The 22655-nt window shown below is 60.4% G+C and overlaps 1 protein-coding gene across 9 annotated transcripts in view; it reads left to right on the top strand.

Moving 5' to 3' along the window:
* BCOR (BCL6 corepressor) overlaps nt 1-22655 on the top strand; it is a 75682-nt gene that overhangs the window by 38893 nt on the left and 14134 nt on the right. For 6 of the 9 annotated variants that reach the window (XM_045570456.1, XM_045570457.1, XM_036460495.2 and 3 more), the window contains 5 exons: nt 15844-15968; nt 17250-17328; nt 18230-21052; nt 21667-21720; nt 22188-22374. In XM_045570456.1, the coding sequence (XP_045426412.1) occupies nt 15883-15968; nt 17250-17328; nt 18230-21052; nt 21667-21720; nt 22188-22374 (3229 nt within the window). In that variant the 5' untranslated portion in view covers nt 15844-15882. Of the gene's footprint in view, nt 1-15843; nt 15969-17249; nt 17329-17825; nt 17970-18229; nt 21053-21666; nt 21721-22187; nt 22375-22655 lie in introns of those variants that run through there. The other 3 variants (XM_045570458.1, XM_036460500.2, XM_045570459.1) reach the window with 2 other exon arrangements.

A 22655-nucleotide genomic window follows, 5' to 3' on the forward strand; every position in this document is an offset into this window, starting at 1 on the left:
GCGTGCGGTGTGGAGGTGGAAGGTGAAGAGGAACTTGCGCACCCGGCGGGATCCTCGCCGCGGCGGGGAGGGCGAGGCGCCGCGGAGCCGGTGCTGGGAGCAGGCGGGGGCCGCGCCGCAGAGCCTCCGCCAACTCGGGGGCTCCGGCGGCGGCGCGCCTGCTGTTTACGGAGCAGCCCCGAGGCGCCGTGTGCGATCCGGGCGGCCGGAGGCACGCGTGGTCCCCGCGGGCTTCCCGCTGCTCGCCCTCGGAGCGAGCGGGCACGTCCCCGGTCCCGGAGACGGCGGAGTCTGGCCGTGAGCAGGCCGAAGCCAGGCGAGGCTTAATTTGCCGTTAATGAATCTTTTCCAGAAAGTCCGAGATCTCCGGCTGGAGGCTAGAGGCTGTGAGTGCCCGCGCGCGAGGACGCGCGCCGCCGGCGTCTGAAGGGTGGGGGCTGGGGATGGAAGAGGGGGGGTATGTGTATTTAAAAACAAACCTTGAAAAGAAACCAGTGCGCTTCAAATAGGTATTCGCACAGCTTCTCCGTGTCTAGACTAGACAGCTCGGGGTTTGGGGTTTTCTTTTTTTCCTCCCTCTTTCTCCTTTTCTTTTCTTTTTCTTTTTTTTTTTTTTTGAGAGGCTAGGGGAGAGGTAGTGGTGTTATGTTCTAGGGCTAGCCTTTTGGAGAAAGATCTTTAAAATGGCCTGGGAGTAAAAAACGGCGAGGAAATGGCCCACTCCAGAAGGTGGTGGGTGGTGAACCCAGACAGACTGGGGTATTTCTAGCGACCTGACACTTCCTGTGGCTCTGCAAACGGACACCGCGGGTCGAAATCAATCCTTACGAGGGTGTTGGATTCGGTTTTGCCAACAGAATTGCTTGCGTGGAAGGCGCTTTAATTGTCAGCCTCGGAGCCTCCTCTACCTGGACGCTCGGAGGAGACGTGTGCTTCTCGACCCTTCCCACTCCGCCCCGGCCTGGGGTCTGGTGGAGGCTTGGCGCTGCTGGCTCTCGTGTTTATTTGGGGCATGCTTTCACCGCGTGGAGGAAGTAGGGGGGGTTGATTAATATGCCGTCCAGGTTTAATCCGAGCCGGCCTTCGGTGTGCCCGAGCGCCGCCGCTAACCTGGGCCGCCTGGGGTGGTGCGGGGAGTGCGCGGGGTCCGGGCGCCCGGCGCTCGGCGGGCGGATTGGGGCGCGGACAGCCCCGCGCTGTCCTTTGAGGCGCTGTCACCAGTAGGTGACTGAGAGTTAATTAGGAAGTGCTCTCCGGATCAATGGGCCGCACAGCTCATTAGCGATTCTCTCCAGCCCTTTGCAGGGCCGGCCGGGCCTCTGCCTCCCACACAGGCCGAGCCCCGCGGCCCGGGCCGGAGCGCGCCGCCCGGAGGTGGGGAGGGCCGGGCATCGGGGCCCGGAGGAGGCGGGGGTGGCTCCGCTGGGCGCCGCGGGGCCCACGCCGCCCCTCTTTCTTGCTGCCCTCGGTCGCCCCGGCTGTGTCTTTAACTCGCTCCCGCTCGCGTCGCCGCCTCGCCGCTCCTCCCGCCTCCCTCGCCTGTCTCTTGTTCTCGAAGCACGACGCCTGTGCTCCCCGCCCAGTTTGGGATTAGACCAGATAAAAATAGGACTGCCCAGCGCCGAGCGGGGCTGCGGCCGGCGGCCGGCTTGGCGGGAGCTCGAGGGGCCGGGCGGGGAGCACCGCGGTGCGGGGCGCCGGGCCGCTCGCGCCCGGAGGCTGCCCCTCCGCCCCGCGGCGGCGGTCACGCTCCCCGGGCTCCGCCGTCGGGAGCCGGCGGCAGGGCACCGGGCAGGGTCCCGCGCTCTCGCGGGGGTTGTTGCCGAGCCTGTGATAGATCGGTCTAGACAGGCATGCAGGCTCCCTCCCGGCTGAAGGACGGGAAGGGGGGTGGCGCGGAGGCGGCGGCAGACTCCCGTGAGCTGAGTGAGCGAGTCAGCCTGCGGGCCCAGCGAGGAGGGTGGAGGGGAGGCTGGAAGGGGGGTGGGGGTGGGCAAGAAGCCTGGCAGAAAGAAATTCCTGGAGGCAGAGGAGCCCCCCGCGGGGAGGGGCAGGAGTCTGGACCCGGGGTTTTCCTTTCTCTAATGTTTGCACGCGCACAGCCTGGTGCGTTGGGCCGGATTCTTCCAAAAACCAAACGCAGCTGATGGATGATCCAGTTTCACCCGGTGCTCCTCGCTGGGGGAGGCCTGGACAGGGAGCCTCAGTGAGGAACCGGTTTGGGAGATGCGGAGGTAGCCGCGGCCTCCAGGGAGAGACCGTGGGTCCCCCAGGTGGAAGGTCAGCTCAGAGCTGTGGTCGGTTTGGGCCTCTGATCAGGACGGAAGACCCAAGCTGAAATGCCAGGCCCCTGTGTGCAGGTCTGCACTGGGGAGAGCATATGGGCCCTTGAGTTGTCTGTATAAATAGACACACTTTTAACTTGAACTTGTGGGGAGTTGGTATGAGATGTGAGGAAGGCTGCCTCCAAACAGGAGTTGGACAGTGATGTGTGTAAGATTGATCATCTGTATACGCATACGTGGGGTCAATATTGAATTGGTCTAAAAATTACTTACAGCTGTGCAGGCATTAGTCTAGTTCTCTCCAGAGGTTGAAATTGGTGGGTGGGTTACCCTATGTATAAATAAACCATTAGGAGCACCTTCCCCCTCCCCCTCCCTTTTAAGGCTTGCGGTCTAGGGGAAGTCCTAGTTACATTTAACCTGCAAACCCATATTGGTCTGGCCTGGAAAAGAGCCACAATGTAGCCAAGGCAGGAATGGAAGCAGTGGGGAGGTGTGCACGTTAGACATGCTCAGATTGAGATGTGGGCCCGGTGCCCATAGGAGCAGGAGGTCCTTCAGGAGGGATGCACACGGGGACCTGCAGGTCCAGAGACCTGTAGCAACATCCCAAGAAAAATCCCAGACTTTGTTGAGCTGGAAACGGGGAGGATTCTGGAACTTGGGTCCAAAGACAAAAGCCCGTTTAAAGGTGTGAAGAGGGTCACTTGGGAACAAAGTATTCATACGCACACATCCACATTGAGCTACACAGGCTGAATGGCCAGCAACTCCACTCCGGGTCTGCCGTAGACGTTCCTTCGGGATGAGACCTTGGTGGACACCGGAGCGTGGGCCACGCCGTCTCTTTCACACCCTCCAGCACAGGGAAACGTGTCTATGGCTGAAGGGAACTGCAGGCAAAGCTGACCAGCTTAAGGGTGGATGGCCCGCAATTACCAATATTCCTCCTGGTTAGTTTCTTCCCCTGTAGAGCGGAGGAGGAGGTGTGTGTGAGGCGGGTGGGAGGATTCCTAAGAGCTTTGGCGTTCTTGACGTTCAATGGATGGAGGGGCAGGAGGAGCAGGTCACACTTGGGGTGAGAACAAGGTGGTGCTCTGCTCAGCTGTTCCAGGCCACCCAGGGCCCAGTGGGCTGAGCCAGACAACCGGAAGAGGTGCGAAGTTGGGCCCCTGGGAGGAAGGGAGGGGGCGCGCTTTCATTTTGGTGTGCTTTCCCCCCGCGAAGGGACCGTGTGGGTTCGGCCTGCGAGTGGATTAGCAGGCGCCCCTGGCCCCAACGCGCACGTAAAGGAGGCTGTGGTTCGGCTGGCCCGCGGCGTCGATCTGCCCGTCCCTCTTTGTCTGAGCCCTGCCGGGAATTCCAGCTCTGCTTGGGAAGCCCGCACTCTCGGGCGGAGCCGCCCCGGGCTGGGCGAGGCCAGGCTGGGCCACTGGCTGGACGGCAGACTCGGAGGCCAGAGTGCCCAGCCAGGCCGTGCCCAGGAGCGCCTGGCAGCCCTGACAATGCCACCTTGGTTTCCTCGAGGGCTCCTGCCAGGTGGGGTGGGGGACAGCGCCTGTCCTGCCCCACCCCCTCCCCCGCCGGCCCCTGGCTGAGAGGAGCTCAGATGGCCCTTTGTTAGGCCCGGGGTCACACCCGTGCCCTGGGGGCTGCAGGGGGGCGGTAGAGCGGTGCTCTGGGCGAGAAGGGACGGTCTTGCTAAGAGGCTTCATCTCTGGACCTCAGGATTCCAGCCGGCGAGACCTCATCCCGCCTGGGAGGGGAGGCCTGGGCCCGCCCCAGCTGCTTTGCCAACGTGCCTGGCCGGCCAGATCCTGTCTGTGCAAAGCGGCTGCTGAGCCCTGGGTGGCAGCCGCTTGGTTGAGAGGCGGCCGGGGCGGGCGTGGATGGCCTCCCACCCCGCGGGTTGGGGGGCGAGCCGCCTGATCACCAGCACTTGGCTAGGATTGTCCACTGACCCCCAGCCCTGCCTGACGGCTCCCTGTGCCTGTCCCCGGCGTGTCCCTTTGGGAGTGAGGTGTGACTTGCTGTTGGGTGGAAATGAGTGAAGGACGCTTTTTCTGGACATTTCTGTAGCAGGAAGGCCCCTTTGCCGGCGCACTCCCATCTGCGCCTGCCCCCAACGGAGGGGTTCTGAAATGGGGATCCCCGCTTGGTTAATTTTCAGAGCCACGTCTCCCCAGCCAGCAGCACCCCTCAGCACCCATGGCTCGGCTCCCCGTGGCCAGACCCGTGGGGAAGTCCGCTAGGAGACCCTGACAGCATAAAATATAATTTGTGATCTAAGAGACAGTTTCCAGTATAATCTCATTATGCACCACAGCCTCCCGGTGTTATTTTGTGGAAGGCGGACAATGATCAATTTACATTGACCCGGGGCTGGGCGAGCTTTTAGATGGTAATTGCCATATTGATTTGCATGCAAAAAGGAGACCTGCTAAAATTAAAGACGGAAGCTAAATTAAACTAAATTTATTGTTTAGGTGCAAACCGGAGGAACTACTGGGGAAGGAGGGCGAGCGGGGTCAGTGTGCCGGGGTCAGAGCAGGTGAGAGGCCTGGAGTTTCAGGTCACGGATTTGGGAGCCACGTTTGTCTTTGTGGCTCCCGAGGTGAGAGGGAACTGGTTTAGGGTGTGGGGGCCCAGCGGGGAAAAGTTATAAACAGGCACGATTGCATTGAAGGCCCTGGAGTCTTTCAATGCCAGTGGTCACTGCAGGGGGAGGAGAGGTTTATGGGGTCTTCCCACACATTTCCGGCACTTCCCCCCTTCTTTTGTTCTACCCGAGCGAGTGCTTGCAGTCGTGTCAGGGACACTCAGAACCTGAAGAGTTTAAAATTTTTTTAAACGGCCCAGTAACCCTTTCTGCCTCGTTCCCTCCCTCTCCTCCCCCCAGAGCACTGAGTGCGGGGCGCCCCGGGCAGGCCTGAGCCGGGGGAGGCTGCGGAGCTCCCAGCCGGACTCAGCCGGTCGCGGATAGCTGCAGAAACTGCCCGTTCCAGGTGGCCCTGGTGCGGGCAGGGGCGTCTGCTGGGGTTGAGGTCGGGGGTCACCTCCCTTGAGGTTCGAGGGACCTGCATGGAGCCTGAGGGGTGGGGGAGCTGGAATGGAAGATGCTGGAAAGTTGAAAATGAGAGCAAGCCACCGGCCCGAAGTCATGGGAGACTGGGCCTCTGGGCGGTTGGGCTGGCTGGCAGGGTGAGGACCTGGCCCGCCATCGGGGATCCCTCCTCCCGCAGGTCGGCCCTGCCCACCCGGTGGCTCCTGGAGGTTTCACGCATCCGAGCCTTCTCGGACTGAGGTGCAATTGGTCGAGACCTGGGCCTCCCCGCACCGAGCCGAGCTGTGGGGTGTGGGTAGTTTCAGGAGGAAAGCCTGGGGCAGACCTGGAAGTTGGGGGTGGGGTAGGGAGGGGATGTTGGGCGAGTTCCTGGGAGGAGAAACTGGGAGGGAATGCTTTTTGTGTTATACCCCCAGGGGGTCCAGTAGGGCTGGCGTCCTGCTAGCCGCTTCCCCTTAATCCCCTCCCCCACACACTTGGGTCCCAGGGTTTTCTCTCACAGCCCTAGGAATGGGGGTGTTGCTCTCTCCAAAGGGCTGTCGCTCTATCTAGATAATGTGATTTATTGCTCGCTGTAGTAAAACTAGGGTGGCAAGCCTAGTCCTGGGGCCAGGAACCGGCACTTTCTGCAGACCCCAAAGTAGCCACCCACCAACCCTCCGTGCGTATGCGAGGATCCGGATAGAGGAGAAAGCGGAGCTTGTTGGGGCCCTGGCCTCACCCCGAAGTATTCCAGAGCGGGGGTGGGGAGGATGTGGGGAGATTTGGACAGACTTCAGATGGGCCGAGAGGTTCCTGCGTGTGAGAGCACCCGGGTTCCAGGCTCCTGCGGACCGAGGTCCCCTCGCAGTTACAGGCTAGCTTCTCACCCTCGCCGTGAGGACCAGGCCCGGGGCAGCCTTCTGAACTTCTTGTGGATTTCGAACGGCACAATTAGACCAATAATTGGCTCCTCTCCGCGACTCCAGGACTGAGTTTGACCGTGGCCCATTTTACTAGCTGTGTGACCTTGGGGGCAAGTTATTTATGGCCTCTGAGCCTCGGTAAGTTTCTTCATTTGTAAGACTGGGAATAATTACCCACCTCGGGATCAAAGCAGACTTGGCACGTAGTAGGCCCCCGGACCAGCGGCTGCTTTGAACGGCCGGCCGTGGTCCCGTAGGCTGCTCTGTCAGGCCCGCTCCCCCTAAGACCCAAGGCCTGCCTGGGCACCAACCTGCAGGTTCAGTCCCCTCCCGGGGGTTCCCCAAGGACATTTCTCCCGGTCCACCTCCTGGGGTCCCTCTCCCTTTGTTCCAGTTCTTTGCATTCTGCATGTTAAAGGGTTCCATATGAAAGGACTTGAATACCACCCCCCCCCCCAAGTGGGATCATTATATGGCGAGGAATTGATTCCAGAACCAGTATCTGGGTGCTCTTTGCCCAGGGCTTCCCGTCATTCTTTGGGGAAGGGATGCGGTGGCTGCGGGGGTAGGTGGGGGGACCTGGTTGGAAGAGGTGAGTGGGGGTGGCCGGCTGCAGAAGCCAGGGGTGCTGTGGTTTGTTTGATAGGGATTAAGTCCGGATGTTATGAGGGCTCAGTGTGGTTTTCAATAAAGTCTGCCAGGGATTGCTTCTTTTATATCGATATGTATTTAAAAAAATTACTAGCGTGAGAAGAAAACCAGACCTGCATGGATCCCGGCCGGTAGTGTGCTACTGTGATCAGGTTTCCCACTCGCTCCCACAGGGGAAGTCAGCGTTTGATTGAAGCTACACTTGGTTCTTGACTCTCAGGGGATGCCCGCTCTGAAACGGGAGCCCTCCCTCTTTCTCCTCCTCCCGCTCCTCCTCCTCCCTCTCCTCCTCCCTCTTTTCCCTTCTTCCCCTAAAAGCCTTTGTGCGGAAAGAGCTTCAGTAGGCACGAATCCCGTCCCTCTCCAGAATGCCTCCCAGCCTTTGCTGACATTGTGTCGTGAGCAGTGGCTTTTACCAGGCCAGCAGTTTCGCCCCCATCGGAGCTCACCGCTCCAGAGGTAGAGGGTGGCTCTGCTGCCATCTGAAGGCACTCCCAGGGGGGTGAAGGGGAGGAGGGCAGGGCAGGGGCTGTTGCTGAGGGTCTCAGTGGGGCATGTGCCAGCTTTGGGTGTCAAACTTGGCTTCATGGGAGAAACTCTTAGGCACTGACCAAACTCCAGCCGTCTCTCCATAAACACAGGCAAGTGCCACGGTATCGCCAGTCAAAACACCCGTGGAACAAGCGGCCTCCGCCTTTGTATTTATTATTTTATTAACAGCATTTTACACGGCATTTAACAAGCACGGCCTGCCTGCTCCGCGCTCCCTGCAGACAGAGGGGTGGGGGGAGCTGGGGGGTGTCTAGGAGAGACTTCGGTGAGGAAGGAAGAGCAGCATTTGGGGCCGGTTTCTGCTGGCTCCTGAGAGAAGGCGAAAGTGATGCTTCAGACGGAGCCCACCCCCTCCCCTCCTCAGGCCGGCGGTGCAGATGCGGCGGGTCTGGTCTCCACTTGGATTCCAGAAGGTGAAACCTAGTCCGCTCTGCCGTCCTTTGCCCATCGGTCATCGGTGATTTTCAAAGAATAAGTATTTGTCCGCTATCGTTATTCTATATCCTGGTGGAAAGTTTATAACGAAAAGTAATGCCTTTCTTAAGTCATAAAATGAGCCTTGTATGATTATTTAATTAAAATCTATTTAAGGACCGATTAGGCGTGTAATTTGCGCTAATAATGACGATTATGGAAATGTTCGACTTAACCAAAAATCATAAAGGAGACATTTTGATCAGTGGGGCGACCAGTGAGCATTCAGGGAGTTGGACGGTTTCCGAAGCACCAGGGGCCGAAGGAGCACAGAGCCGGCGGCCGGCCCCGTGGTGGGCAGCGGAGCTGGAGGCCTCCCGCCCAGACCCCCAGCCCGGTCCCGGCAGGCCAGCCCTGCTCTGCTGAGCCAGAAAGCAGCCCCGGGAGCCGCAAAACCTTTATTCCCTGCTGAGGGGCTGGGCGGGGGGAGGGGTCCCCCAAGCCATCGGGAGGAGAAAACTAGGAGCAGGCTGATCAACCCGCTCTGGAGCCTCGGTGAAATGGCTGTGCTCTTTGCTTTGACAATCTGGCAGCGACAAACGCATGCTGCCTCGGCTAGCCTCGGCTGGAGCCCGGAGGCGCGGGGGGGGGGGGGGGGTCCCTTGTTCCGGAGAAACCTGCCAGCTGCCGGGCTCGGTGCGAAGGCCGCCGAGGCAGGCACAATGCTGCTGTTGTTGGTTTGATCTCGGGCTGCGGATTGTTAGTCTGGCTCCGGCTCTGTGGTAAGAGGGGAATGTGAAGGCTGTTTACAGCGAGTGCAAATAATGTGACAGCTGTTGGTGCACGAGCCGTGCCGCGCCTGCCCGGCGCGCACACAAAGCGCACACTATGCGGCGCGGAGGTGGCCGCCACTGGCCAGAGCGTCCCCGCAGGAGAGGACTCGGCGTGGCACACACCTCGTCAGCCCCCGGGATCGGCGGTGGCCGTGCGGGATGGCTTGTGTTCTGGTTTGGGGAGCTTGTTAGGAAGAGGTGGCGGGAGCAGGGCCTGGGGACCTGGGTCCACAGCCGCTCGGGCCGGGCTTGGAAGGTCTGGGGAACTAACTTCGGGCCCTAAGCACGCCGCTTGGAAACAATGTATCACGGCGGCGTGCTGGAAACTGCCAGGCTCTGAAGGCCGTTGTTCCCTCTGAGATGGCCCTGCGGCTCACACAGTTAGACAGGCGGTGCTGTCTGCGCTCTGCCCCGCGCCTCGCCTGGGAAACCCAAGTGTGGAGGCTTGGGACCCAAATCGGGGGGTGTAGTGGGCGGGAGGGGTGCAGCTTGGGTTCTGATTACCCACATCCCTTATCCTGCCCGCCCCAGCCGGCCCCCTTTCTCCAGTGCGTTTGCTTCAGCTGCGGGATGAGAGGTGCAGCCTGAGGGCTGCCCACAGCGCCACCCACTCTGACTTAGTCAACTGGAGGCGCCCGGCCTCAGGCCTCCTGAGTTCCCGCCCCCTCCCCCACCGGGAGGAACGGCAGTGGGTGGCGGCATTCACCAGCTCCAGTCCCGGGATGGCCTTGGGTGGGTCTGTCCCTGGGCTGTCCTGGGGCCAGTGGAGTGTGACCCCCCCTCCCTGGGCGGCAGCCTTCTGAGCCCCAGCCTGAGGGTGTGGAGAAGGGCCATGCCCTGCTCCGTGGGACTTTGCTGGGCCCCAGGTGTGCTGCCTGCGGGGTGTCAGCACAGGGACCCCACCCTGCCCCCGCCGGCCAGGTCTCCGTCCGAGCGGTAACGTGGACCTGGGCGCTCAGGCGGGTTCCCCAGTGGGGCGCCGGGAGATGCTTCTGGAGTGATACATGAACTTCAGTGCCAGTTCCAGAAATTGGGCTCCCTTTATGACGTGTGCCATTTTCTGTAGGAATGCTGCTTGCAAAACGAGTTTCGCCTCGGAGGGAAGGCGGAAAGATAAACAAGCTCGCAACGCCAAAACACTGGCAGCCTCTCCCTCCTTCCAGCTCTCTTAAAGCAGCCGGCCTGGATTTCCAGGATTAGACTCGGCGCTTGCAAGGAGGGACTCTGCTTGGCTTTTTTTTCCCCCCAAGCAAATGCAAATTAGAGAAAAATAATTTTCTTTCAACGATATGCAATGTATTAGTCACTTGTTATCGTGCTCCGAGGCAGGCCTCATTTGCGCGTCTGCCAGCTCGCTCACATCTGCTCGGCGCTGCTCGGGCCATTTTAACCTTGGCGGTGGCGGTGTCGTGTCTAGGCCCACGGATCAAGGAGGAGTAATTAAGCTCTGAACGGCTGCACAAATTCGCGGGCCCCCGTCTCGGCCGCACTTGTTCCCAGCTTTTTGTCTGGGGTGTTCCGAGTTGCAAGGCTGAGGAGCAGACACGGGGTTCCCATTGTTCCTGGCAGAGAAAGTGGGTGCCCCTCTCCTCCTCTGACACCCGTCTGCAGCCTTCCCAGGACCCCAGGCGGCACACAATTGGCAGGGAACGCGGGTGCAGGCCACGGGACCCTGTGTTTTCTGCATCTTTTATTCGTAAAAAGTTCCTTTGTGCTTCCTGTGTGTGCTGAGGGTAGCTGTTCGGAGCCTTATGGTGTGGCTCGTTGGGGGAGGGGGCATTAAGTGGGCTTCGTTTCGGTTGAGCCCCGGTGGGGACGGGGGGGCGCTGACACCCCCTGTGGAGTTGTGTGAATCGTTTAGTCTGGATCTGCCCCCAGGTTGTATTGGTGCCAAGTGGGAACCCAGCTCTGTAGAGACTAGACAGAAGGGGGGTGGGTGGGATTTTTTTGGGGGGGGGAGGGTAAGTGATTAATTGCATTCAACCTAGAGTTCCTCTGCGAGCCTCCTCCTGGGGAGGCGCCAGCTTCCACACGGCCCCTCCTGCACACACGTGGTGGTGTGTGGCACAGCCCGGAGAGAAAGTGAAAGGAACAAAAAGCCCGCAGCGGCCTGGATGGGCAGCGGGGGAGGGGACGGTCCCGCGTTGGGCCCTGGAGCTGACCCCAGGCCGTGGAGCTCCCTGGGGGAATGCAGGGCTCCCTCATCCAGGGGCTCCCCCACCCCCTCCGTCTTCACAGTTGGCTACACTTGGCTTGCATCTTGAGGGGAGGGGTCCCGGGAGGCAGCACTCCAGGCTGGTCAGGAGGGAGCCTAGGCTGATGCAGAGGTGGGGGCGGCAGGCAGGCAGCACACCCCCGCTCCCCCCCCCCCCCCCCCCGCGCCCTCCCGAAGTTGCTTTCTGTAAGATTCAGTGCCGGGGAGCGGAGGTGCCGAGCGAGGGCTAGGGAAAGGGGGCCCCGGAGTGTGCGGGGCTGAGGGTTAGGTTAATCCAGGTCAGGGGGTGGGGGGGCGGGTCGTGGACGGCAGGGCGGTCGCGCTGGGAGCGGGTGCGCCGCTGCGCGGAGCCGGGGGAGGGGCGGGAGCCGCCTGGGTGTGTGCGGTGGGAGAGAAAATCCCTTTGTTGCCGACTGATCGCGCTCGGGGCTGAGTCGGGGGAGGGGGCGCCCCTGCTGCTCTCGCCGCCGCCGCCCCCTCCCCCGCCCCCCAGGGCCAAGTTCACTCCTGACCCACCCTGGCGGCTCTCCTCTGACCCACGGCGCTGGGAGGGGGCGGGAAGGTTCTGGTTGCTCGGAAAGGTCAAAGCTGCGGGGTGCCCCGCCCTCCTCCCCCACCCGGGCTCCGCGGCTCATCTGTTACGGATGCAAAACTTGGGGCGTGGGTGGGGAGGCCCCGGAGGCTGTCGCCGCGGCTAGGAGTGTGCCCCGAGCTAGCGCCTGGGCGGGTGGGATCGCTCCTGGGCGGGTGGGATCGCTCCCCCCGGGCACCCCAACAAGGAAGGCGGGAGGGCCCTGGCAGCCGAGGCCCAGCCTTGGGGTGCCAGCTACCTGCTGCTCTGCACACCCAGAAGGGCCCGCCCCAACACTGCACATCCGGGGAGCTGTCTCTCCCCCTACCCCCACACACACAGAGCCCCCTGTTAAATGGGACCCCCACCCCCACCCCCGTGTGTGACTCCGTCTGCACTGCGGGCCGCCCAGGAAGGGCTCCCTGGTCACCCCCCTCCCCCGGCCCCCTGGCCCAGCCTCGGCTCTCCCGGTGCCACAGAGAACTAGGCTGGGGGGCTGCACTGTGGGGGCGCAGTCAGAGCTGCCTAACGGGGTGAATGTCCTGTCCCAGCCATTCCAGGCAGAGCCCCGGAAAGCATGTGCCAGTGTTTACAGACAGGGACCGAGGATGGCGAGGTTGAGCCACCTGCCCAGAGGCACAGCCGGGGGGGGGGGGGGAGACCCCTTCCCGGAGGAGGGCCCACTGCACGCTGGCCGGGTCCCTGCTCGGGACAGGGGTGCCCAGCGAGGGAGCCCCTGGGCAGAGGCCACTGGAGCGCCGGAGTGGGGTGCCTCAGCGGCAGGTTTCCATTCTGTACGCTCCACTGGGCAGGCGCGATGTGCAGCCGGGAACTGCTGGGCACCTGGAGGGCGGCGGCGGGCATGGCCTGGTGCCAGGAGGCCGGGTGGAGGAAGGCCAGGTGCCAGCGGGGTCCGTGCTGCCTTCCTCCCTCCCTCGCTCAGGCCGCCTGGGCCCCGGCGCCTTCCTCGTCAACCTGCTCTTTGTGTTCCGAGAGGGAGCTCGCCTTTAAAGCAGAGAAGCTCCCCCCTTTCCCTCGGTCCCTGCTGGTGCCCTCGCTGCAGGAATAAGTGGCGTGGCGGTGGCGGGTGTGCTCGAGGCCCATGCGCCCCGTAGGCCTGTCACAGGGTGGTCCCTCTGACCTCTTTCTGCCAATCAGACCCTCTCCCCGTGCCGGGCCGGGCCAGGGTCACACTCATCACAGCGCGGGCCCCCGGGTGTGTGTCTGCATTTTGTGAGCCAGGTCTCTCCCCAGACCCGGTGCTTTAGCCACGCACACCTTGGCCTCCCCATCTGCCCTCTGCTTGGGACCACCTTCCGTCCTCCTCCCCGTCCCGCACCTCCAGCAGCCTGCGCCCTGGTCTCCCCTCCTGGGAAAGGGGTTAAGCCGGGAGCCGGGGTGGAGCCGGGCAGCACGCACCGCGAACAGGTTGCTGCTTGCCCAGAGCTTTCCTGAGTGACTTCACACGTCCTGGCACCGGGCGAACCGAGCTGCCCGGGAGGGAGGTGGGGGAGGTGGGGGTGTTGAGAAATAGGGGCAGATGGGCCTCGAATATCAGCATCGGAGTGCAGCCCTGTTCATCAGCCACCTCAGGGTCAGCAGAGCCCGTTTGGAGGCGCTTCCCTTTAGACGAAAAAAAAACAAGAAAGAAAGAAAGCAAGTCCCAACTGTACCAACAGCCGCTTCTAGAAGCCGCGAGGGTGATCGGGGTGGGTGCTGGCTCTCCCTCTCCTGGTTTCTTACCCACTGGCCCCTGGTGAAGCGTCCCAGAGAGACGGGGGTCCCGTTCTCTGGTCATGGTGGGGGGTACGCAGTGTAGCCTTTGGCGAGGGTGTCCCTGCCGGCAGCTGGGCTCCTGTCTGTCACCCCGAGAAGGACCTGATGCCAGGCAGGCCCCTGGCACACTGGCCCTGTCCCCTCGGCTCCGTCGCGGGCCAGGAGCCTGAAGAGTTAAGTCTTGAGCTTGTTGCAATGAAATTATGGCTGGCAGTGGCGCCGCTGTTTGTTCAACAGACCTCCACTTTTAAACAGTTCACAAAAAGTTCATGGGGCAGCTACAGATTGTGCGTGTGTGTGTGTGTGTGTGTGTGTGTGTGTGTGTGTAGTCAGCAGGATCCGACAATGGACCCCCCCCCCGCCGGTCTTTTATTTGCTTTTTCGTGTTCATCCCCGCCCATCCCCCTGCCAGCGTCACTCCTACACACACACACACACACACACACACACACACACACACGAGTGACGCTGAATTGTACGTGTCTCGGGCCTCGACACTCCTCTGACCCCGTGTGTGTGATACGCTCCATCCTGGCGCCCCGGGGTCATTTGTCAGCAGCAGGAGCACTGAGATCCCCACAGGACGAGCCTGGAAAAGGGCAGAAGCTTCGAAAGCTCCCACGCTCCCAGGTGTTTCTAAGCTGCGCTTACTGCCCACCTATCCAGGCCATCCTTCGTCAGCAAAGCCCTTTAAAGGAAAGAACTGGGGGTGATGGGGGCACCCCTCCCTTCTTCTGCCTTCACCAGGTGTCGGGGGTCCTGTCACCGAGTGGCTACTACGGGGTGTGCGGTGAGGGGCTGTGCAAGGGAAGCCAGTTTTGAAGACGGACACAGATGAAGTTGCGCAGGCGCACACTTGCTCCTTTTCTTGGGGGTTTGGGTCACTGAGCCTTAAGCTCCTTGTGTGATCTCCACATTGAGCATGGCACACAGTAGGGCTGGCATGGCCCGGTCCCACTGCTTCAGCCCATGGCCAAGGACGCTGGCCGCTCGCGACGTCTTCCTTTTGTTAGACGGAGCCTCGGGGACTTGCCGGTGGCTGGCCCAGCACAGGTGGTGGCCTCTCCCGGCTCCATTTTTGTCTTTGGACCAAAAGCCCATGCGCCTCTGCAGGCCTTTCCTTAGCACCTGAGTCCCACTCTTTGGGGGGCATGGGGCGTGGCTTGTGCTTCGGGGGCTCCCCATCTAGGAAGAAATATGCTTCCTAGAAGGCCCCCCCCACAGGACCCCGCCAGGCCTGCCGCCTTCACACTGAACTCTGCCGTGCCCACGCTGGTGGCTCTCCATGGCCAGACCGTGCTGTACGTCCAGGGGCTGGTGGGCTCTGCTGGTGGACAAAAGGCCTCGTGGGGACAAAGAAATGCCCAGGGACAGCCTGGCATTTGGATGCAGGCCTCCCTGCTGCTCCCCACCCCCACCCTCTGCGATTCGGAAAAGATGCGGACCCGGTGCCCCTATCCCCGGCAGGCTTTATGCGCTAAAGTGTAAAAAACGATCATTTGCATATTTTTTCCTGCTAACAAAGGAAATGTGTCGACTTAGGGAACATTTGGGCCTTCGGAAACTGTGTGGGTGGGTGTGTGAGGGAGAAGGAGGCAGGCAAGTTCCCCGTTGGCCTTCGCGCCGGTGATCCCGGGCTGGGGCTGGGGCTGGGGGAGAGCTACCGCGGCCTGTCCTGACGGGAGAGCCGGGATGTGATTGTGATCAGGGAATTGCCCAGGGCCATCGGTCCCAGGCATTAAAGGCTCCCCTACTTATTAACCCAGCATTTAACAGCAGGATATGGGCTGAAGCGCAGTCAAAAGAAACGGCTCAACCTCCGAAGAGCAATTAAAATCCTGCACGAGGATAAATCACGCGCCGTGATAATCCTGTTAATAAAATGCAGCTTGTCCTGACCCTTCACTCATGCAGCAAACTAGAATGTGCTGGGGTGGGGGCGGGGGCGGGGCTGAGGAGGTGGGGGTGGGGGGAGGTGCTCCCCCACCCCCTGTCTGGCAGCCGTCCCCTCCCAGGAGGTGGGAAATGGGTGGCTTTGGGTGCTCCCGGGGTGCCAGCGGCTTGCAGCCTGGCAGTCTGGGCTGCTAAGACCTGCGCGCTCGCTCGCTAATGATTTGTGTCCCCAGCGAGCAGCAGGCGTCATTGAATTACTCAGCCGCCTCCCCCTGCAGCTTGCCGGCCAAACCACCCGGGTTCGGTGCTTAATGTAATCTAGGGTTGGGGTGGCATGGACCACCAGCCCCCCAACTCATTAGCCCCTGAACTGGGAGTTGCACTCCCAGCACACGGCCGGCGTGGGCCTCCCTGGTTGCTGTGCCCGCCGCCTGCTCTGAGCCAGAGGCCGGGCCCAGGCCGGGGAGGCCAGCCTGCGGGCCGGGGGGCTCCACCCTGGATGGGTGAGGCAGAGCCGTAACCCTCTTGCCTCCCCGGGTCCTTGGGCGTGGTGTGTGCCATCCGCCACCAGCCGCCTCCCCAGCCCGCTCTCTGCGGGGATTGCCTAGAAAGAGGGCTTCTCTCGTTTCCTATTTGGCTCTTTACTCACCCTCCTGGGATTGTGTTTTGTTTTGTTTTAAACAGACTAGACGCCTGAAAGAAGCTGCCATCCAAGGAGACGACATGCTTTCTGCAACCCCCCTGTATGGGAACGTGCACAGCTGGATGAGCAGCGAGCGGGTCCGCATGTGCGGGATCAACGAGGACAGGTGAGCGCCCGCGTCCGCTGCGGGGCGGGGAGGCCCGGAGGCCGGGCAGCCGCCGGTCCCTGTGCCCCGGCAGCCCCAGCCTTGCCCTCACAGCCACCACGGGCCCGGAGGCTTGGGGGGAGCTCTGCTTCGCTGGCGGCCCTTGATTTACAGTTTTAACAGGCAACCCCGCTCAGCGAAGCATCGCCGCCCTTTAAAAGATTAGCCCCTAAAGCGGCCTTTCAGTGCACTTTCGTTCTTAATTTATTATTTCATATTTATGAAGGAGAATTAATCCCAGTGTATATGCTGCTTTAACTCGAAATGTCAGGAGTGTGGGCCCAGGTGGAGCGGCATTCGATGTGCTTTTAAAACAAATAGTTTGCTCAGTAATAACCAGGGAGATGGCCACCCTTCGCTCCGACTAAGCTCAGCGTCTCCCGGCGTCCGGTGCGGCCCCCTCAGCGGGGCTGCTGGCTCCTGGGTTTGGTCAGCTGACGGCTCTGTCAGCTTCCTGATTAGTGATTTCGGGGTGTGGGGCAGAGACATCTGAGCGGATGATCGAAGCTGCTTTTCAGGGTAGCGATGAGACTCCGTGCTGCCTGTCAGCGGTTCTGTCCTGGGGATTAGGAAGTTGGCACCGGGCGCCTGCTTTATCGATGCTCCCTGATAACAGGCCCCAGGGCAGCCGCCGCAGCCTGGCACAGGCACGGGCCTTCCTCCGGAGCCGGGAGCAGCTGACATTTGTGTGATATTAGTGTTTATCCCTCGTCGTTTGCACCAAGGCAAGCAAACATGGCTTCATTATCACCATGGAAACCAGTTAGGGAGGACATGGGACCTAACTTTAGGGAAAAGTTCTGAGAGCCTGCCCCTGTGTGGAACACGGAAGTGGTCGCTGTGGCCAGTACACGCCAGCCGTCTGTTCCCCGCTTTGGGCTTTGACCGCTGTGCTGTCTGTCCTCACGGAGAGCTTGTAAGGGACGTCAGACGGCAGAGCCCAGGCTGGCCTTGCTGGCAGCTCCGGAGAGACGATTGTGCTGGAGGAATGGCTGTGCGTCATTTTCTGCTTACCCACCTCGGGCCACGTTTGTGATCTCGCATCCCTGTCGTCCGCCTTTGTCTTCCCCTCCAGTTCCATCACCATTTGGGGACAACTTGCCGAGTGGGCCGTGGGGGAGGAGTGTTTTAAGGGCAGCTGGAAAACAATGGGGTTATTAGGAACTGGTCTTTTCCGGGGTGCTCTGTGAGCGGTGGCTCCTGGGAGGAATGCTCTCATGAAGTCTGTGTCCTTTCACATAGGAAAATTCCTGTAAATGACGGTGACGCTTCAAAGGCCAGACTGGAACTGAGGGAAGAAAATCCCTTGAACCACAACGTGGTAAGAGATGAATGGCTTCTGTTGATGTGCTATCTGAGTCGCAGTGATCTGTAATCAATCGTGCATTCATTTGCATACCATTAAAGGGCTGGGTGGGGGTGGAGCCTGGTGTTGCAGGGCAGGGCTGAGCAGAAAGCCTCTGTGAGCCGCAGGACCAGGCCCTCGCCTCATCTCTTCCCCCCTCGGGTCCGTGGCCGAGCGCCCCTTGCGGCATGCTTGTCATTCATGCCCACGTCCCCGAGCCCGATGGGAAGCGTGCTGCCTCCCCTCCCTAAGCTGCATGCCGCCTCAGTCTCCCGGACGCAGAGATTGCCAGCCTCCCAGTAGATCCTCGGGGTTTCCGTTTCCAGTAAAACGGGAGACGCGCGAGCTTCTCAGACACCAGGGAGAGGAAGTCAAAAGATGCAACCGCAGTTTGACCCCTGGCCTCTTTATTGATTTAGAAATGAGACATCGAAAGCCCTCCGCTGAAGATTGTTTCTTGTTATGTTAAATAGCATCCAGGAAAGACCCAGTGAACACGGCCCCGCCCCCACCCAGCAGGCCGCGGAGGGTTAGTCTGAGTTCTGGACCCCGTGAAGGCGCTGAGAGGCGTGGCGTTAGTGCGTCTCATTGCGGCAGCGTGTTTTTTTGCTGAGAAGGTGAATTTTTCAGAGTTAATAGGTGACTGGTCATGTGTGGGCCTCGAGTCTAAAGGGATGGCCATTTGCTGGGCTTTCAGGATCCTAGTGGAACTGGCAGCAGAGGGTTCTGGATGAGGGGGGAGGGGGCAGCAGACCCTGGAACCCCTTCCCCTTCCTGCTCAGACGTGAGGCGTCTGGCACGTTACTGAGCAGTCTCTCGTGGGGATGTCCTGGGTGCTCAGAGGAATGTCTCAGTAACGCCGTGTTCTTCCGCCAAGGTGGACGCGACCACTGCCCATCGGATCGATGGCCTGACGGCGCTGAGCATGGACCGCACGGGCCTCATTCGGGAAGGGCTGCGGGTCCCAGGCAACATCGTGTACTCCAGCCTGTGCGGTCTGGGCTCCGAGAAGGGCCGGGAGGCCGCCACCAGCTCCCTCAGCGGGCTTGGGTTTTCTTCCGAAAGAAACCCAGAGGTGCAGTTCAAGCCCAACACCCCCGAGACGGTGGAGGCCTCCGCCGTCTCAGGAAAAGCCCCCAATGGCTTCAGCGCCATCTACAAGACGCCCCCCGGAATACAAAAGGGCGCGGTGCCCCCCGCGGAGGCCCTGGGCTTGGACCGGCCGGCAGGCGACAAGCAGAGCCCTCTCAACATCAACGGTGCTAGCTACCTGCGGCTGCCCTGGGTCAACCCCTACATGGAGGGGACCACGTCAGCCATCTACCCCTTCCTGGACTCGCCTAACAAGTACCCCCTGAACATGTACAAGGCCTTGCTACCTCAGCAGTCCTACAGCCTGGCCCAGCCGCTCTACTCCCCAGTCTGCACCAACGGGGAGCGCTTCCTCTACCTGCCGCCACCCCACTACGTCAGCCCCCACATCCCCTCATCCCTGGCGTCGCCCATGCGGCTCTCCACGCCCTCGGCCTCCCCGGCCATCCCCCCGCTGGTCCACTGCGCCGCCGACAAGAGCCTGTCCTGGAAGATGGGCGTCAACCCTGGGAACCCCATCGATTCCCACGCCTACCCCCACATCCAGAACAGCAAGCAGCCCCGGGTGCCGTCCGCCAAGCCGGTCAGCAGCGGCCTGCCCGGGGATGCGGCGCTCCTGCTGCCGCCCTCGCCGCGGCCCTCGCCCCGAGGCCACCTGCCCTCGCAGCCCACGGTGGACTACGTGGAGTTCCACAAGCACTATGCCCGGATCTCCACGTCGCCCTCCATCGCCCTGTCCAAGCCATACATGACGGTCAGTGGAGACTTCCCTGTGGGCAGGCTCTCCAAGTACCAGAAGGCGGCAGAGGGGGCCGACAGCTCGCAGCCGGTGCCCGGGCACACCCGGAAAACAGCGGCCCAGGACAGGAAAGACGGGGGCTCCCCGCCTCTCCTGGAGAAGCAGACCATTACCAAAGATGTCACCGATAAGCCGCTGGACTTGTCGTCGAAGGTGGTGGACGCGGATGCGTCCAAGGCCGAGCACATGAAGAAGATGACGCCCACGGTGCTGGTCCACAGCAGAGCCGCAAGCGGCCTGGTGCTGGCGGGGGGCGACATGCCCAAGGAGACTTTGTCCCCACCGGGGGGCGGCTGTGCCCTCTACAGATCCGAGATCATCAGCACGGCGCCCTCGTCCTGGGTGGTGCCCGGGCCCAGCCCCAACGAGGAGAGCGGTGGCAAGGGGCTGTCGCTCAAAAACAAGGCGCTGGACTGGGCCATCCCGCAGCAGCGCAGCTCCTCGTGCCCTCGCATGGGCGGCACGGACACCGTGGTCACCAACGTGTCGGGGGCAGTGTCCAGCGCAGGCCGCCCGGCCTCCGCGTCGCCGGCCCCCAATGCCAATGCCAATGCCGATGGCAGCAAGACCAGCAGGAGCTCCGACACCACGCCGTCCGTCATCCAGCACGTGGGCCAGCCCCAGAGCACGCCCGCCAAGCACAGCGGGGCCAGCAGCAAGGGCGTCAAAGCCAGCAACCCAGACTCAAGCTTCAAAGCGAGCGAGAACGGCCTCCCGTCCAGCTCCATCTTCCTCTCTCCAAACGAGGCGTTCAGGTCCCCTCCCATCCCCTACCCCAGGAGCTACCTCCCCTACCCGGCGCCCGAGGGCATTGCTATCAGCCCCCTCTCCTTACACGGCAAGGGACCCGTGTACCCTCACCCGGTTCTGCTGCCCAACGGCAGTCTCTTTCCCGGGCACCTGGCCCCCAAGCCCGGCCTGCCCTACGGGCTGCCCACCGGCCGGCCGGAGTTTGTGACCTACCAGGACGCGCTGGGGCTGGGCATGGTGCACCCCATGCTGATCCCTCACACGCCCATAGAGATTGCCAAGGAGGAGAAGCCGGAGAGGAGGTCCCGGTCCCACGAGAGAAGCCGCTACGAGGACCCGACCCTCCGCAGCCGCTTCTCCGACGTGCTGGAAGCCAGCAGCGCCAAGTTACACCCCGACGTTCCCACCGACAAGACCCCGAAGCCCAGCCCCAGCTGGAGTCAGAGCAAAACTGTCATCAAGAGCGACAAGCCCGTCTACGTGGACCTCCTCCGGGAAGAGGCAGACACTAAGCCTGACACAAGCGTGTCCAAAGCCGCCTTTGCAGGCGACCAGGCCGCCGAGCCCGCCAAGCCCCCGGCTGACCCAGCCCTGCAGTCGCACCGCGACTTCCTGGCCCTGAGAGAGGAGCTGGGCCGCATCGGTGACTTCCATGAGGCCTATGGCTTCAAGCAGGCCGCAGGCCAGTCCGTCTTCGGCTTGGGCAAGGAGAGCCCTGCAGCTGGCACCAAGGAGAGCCTGGGGGGGCCGGTCTCCGCCTCGTTCCTGGAGCCCACCCTGGGGAGCGAGGGCCCCGCTGTAACTTTCGGTAAAACCCAAGAAGACCCCAAACCGTTTTGTGTGGGCGGTGCCCCACCCAGTGTGGACGTCACCCCCATCTATACCAAAGATGGAGCTGATGAGGCAGAAGCAGATGGCAAAGTGCTAAAGCCAAAGCCATCGAAGCTGGCCAAGAGAATCGCCAACTCCGCTGGTTACGTGGGTGACAGGTTCAAGTGTGTCACCACCGAACTGTATGCTGATTCCAGCCAGCTGAGCCGGGAGCAGCGGGCCCTGCAGGTGAGCTCCGCCCCCGAATCCCAGTGACTGCCCAGTTGTCAGCTTGTTAATGTGTACAGGGACGGGGGCCTGGGAGGGCAGGAGTGGTTATGGATTATGGTAATTAAATGTAGGAAAGGCGGCCAGTAAGGGGACGTGAGGGGTGGCCCTGAGGAGTTCGCGTGCCTGGCTGTTTTAAGTTATTCTGTAGATTTTAAGAACTCCACTCGAATGCTGATAAAGGGAGTTAATGATTGAGACTGCATGACGTTTGCCTATCAGTTGCTTTAATTTCTCTGCCGTTACTGTACGTTTAACGAATATGCCTAGAAGCGCTGCTTAGAATGCCTTACGCGCTACTCGGTGGAGGTGCAGCAGCCGCATGTCTGTGGGATTCGTGCAATTTTTTTCACAAAAAAAAGAAAAGCTCGCTTAAAGGGATAGAGGATGTGTTTAACTTGCTAGTGAATGATAGATGTTGTATAGGAATTTCCTTAAGATATTTTACTTTTAATTAAAAGATAAATAAAGCCAAATTGTTTTTTGCAATGTTAAGAGAAAAAATTTAGTTTATGCTTATAAAAATGGATGAAGTTATCTAAATGATCCATTGAGTGCCCATTTTAATTACATAGATGGAAGGATTACAAGAGGACAGTATTTTATGTCTACCCGCTGCTTACTGTGAGGTCAGTTCTTCAAATTTTTATTACTAGAATCTTCCATAAACCTTTTGAGTTAAATTTCATTTCCAAATACCAAGGGAAGTTTGTGGGCCATGGTCGTCTTTATTCATTGTGCACTTTTTCTTTTCTGTTGTGTTTTTGTTTTGTTTTCTTTGCGTTGTGTTTTTGTTCTGTTTTATTTACCTTCAAGAGAGAATGTCTGTCTCTGTGCAATAGTGTATGTATGGATATACATACACAGTGCATACGTATCTATACATATGGCTTTATGAATAAAGAATGTGTGACTACTTACATATAGATCCTCTTAAATTTTTATCTGTTAAATTTTAAAATATCTCAGTTGTATCATAAATTGTGGTTGGTTTTGGGCAAACTTTTCTTTGAAAATACTTTCCTTTAAGGTAAGGCAAATGAAATAGCTTTTATGGTAAGGTGTTGTTTTTTCTCCATCTTCGTTCTCTTTCTAGCGTGCAATGATGCGCTTCTCAGAGTTGGAGATGAAAGAGAGAGAAGGTGGCCACCCAGCAACCAAAGACTCCGAGGTGTGCAAGTTCAGCCCTGCCGAGTGGGAGAGCCTGAAAGGAAATCAGGACAAAAAGCCAAAGTTGGTCGCCCTGGAGGAGGCCATTGCTGACCAGAATGACAGTGAGAGATGTAAGTGACCCCGAGTGGCTTATGTGGGGGACCGTGTAGTGAGCCTTTGAGCACTGTGGCGGCCAGGAACGAGGCGCCTCTGGAAGACTGTTTCCTGTAGTCAGTAGCAGTCTAGTACAATATAGCAGAGGAACGGCAGCCGGAGACTGAGTGTAAGGAGTGGCGCACGGACGTTCTTTTTTGTAGCAGCGGAAGGATACTTGTAGCCAGAGGTGGCTCCCGCCACCGCAGGGACAGTCTGGTCTGGAATAGAGAGGACTTGGGATGAGCAAGTGGGAGGC

Source organism: Pipistrellus kuhlii, unplaced genomic scaffold (assembly GCF_014108245.1).
Source record: "Pipistrellus kuhlii isolate mPipKuh1 unplaced genomic scaffold, mPipKuh1.p scaffold_m20_p_32, whole genome shotgun sequence".
Taxonomy (NCBI): Eukaryota; Metazoa; Chordata; class Mammalia; order Chiroptera; family Vespertilionidae; genus Pipistrellus; species Pipistrellus kuhlii.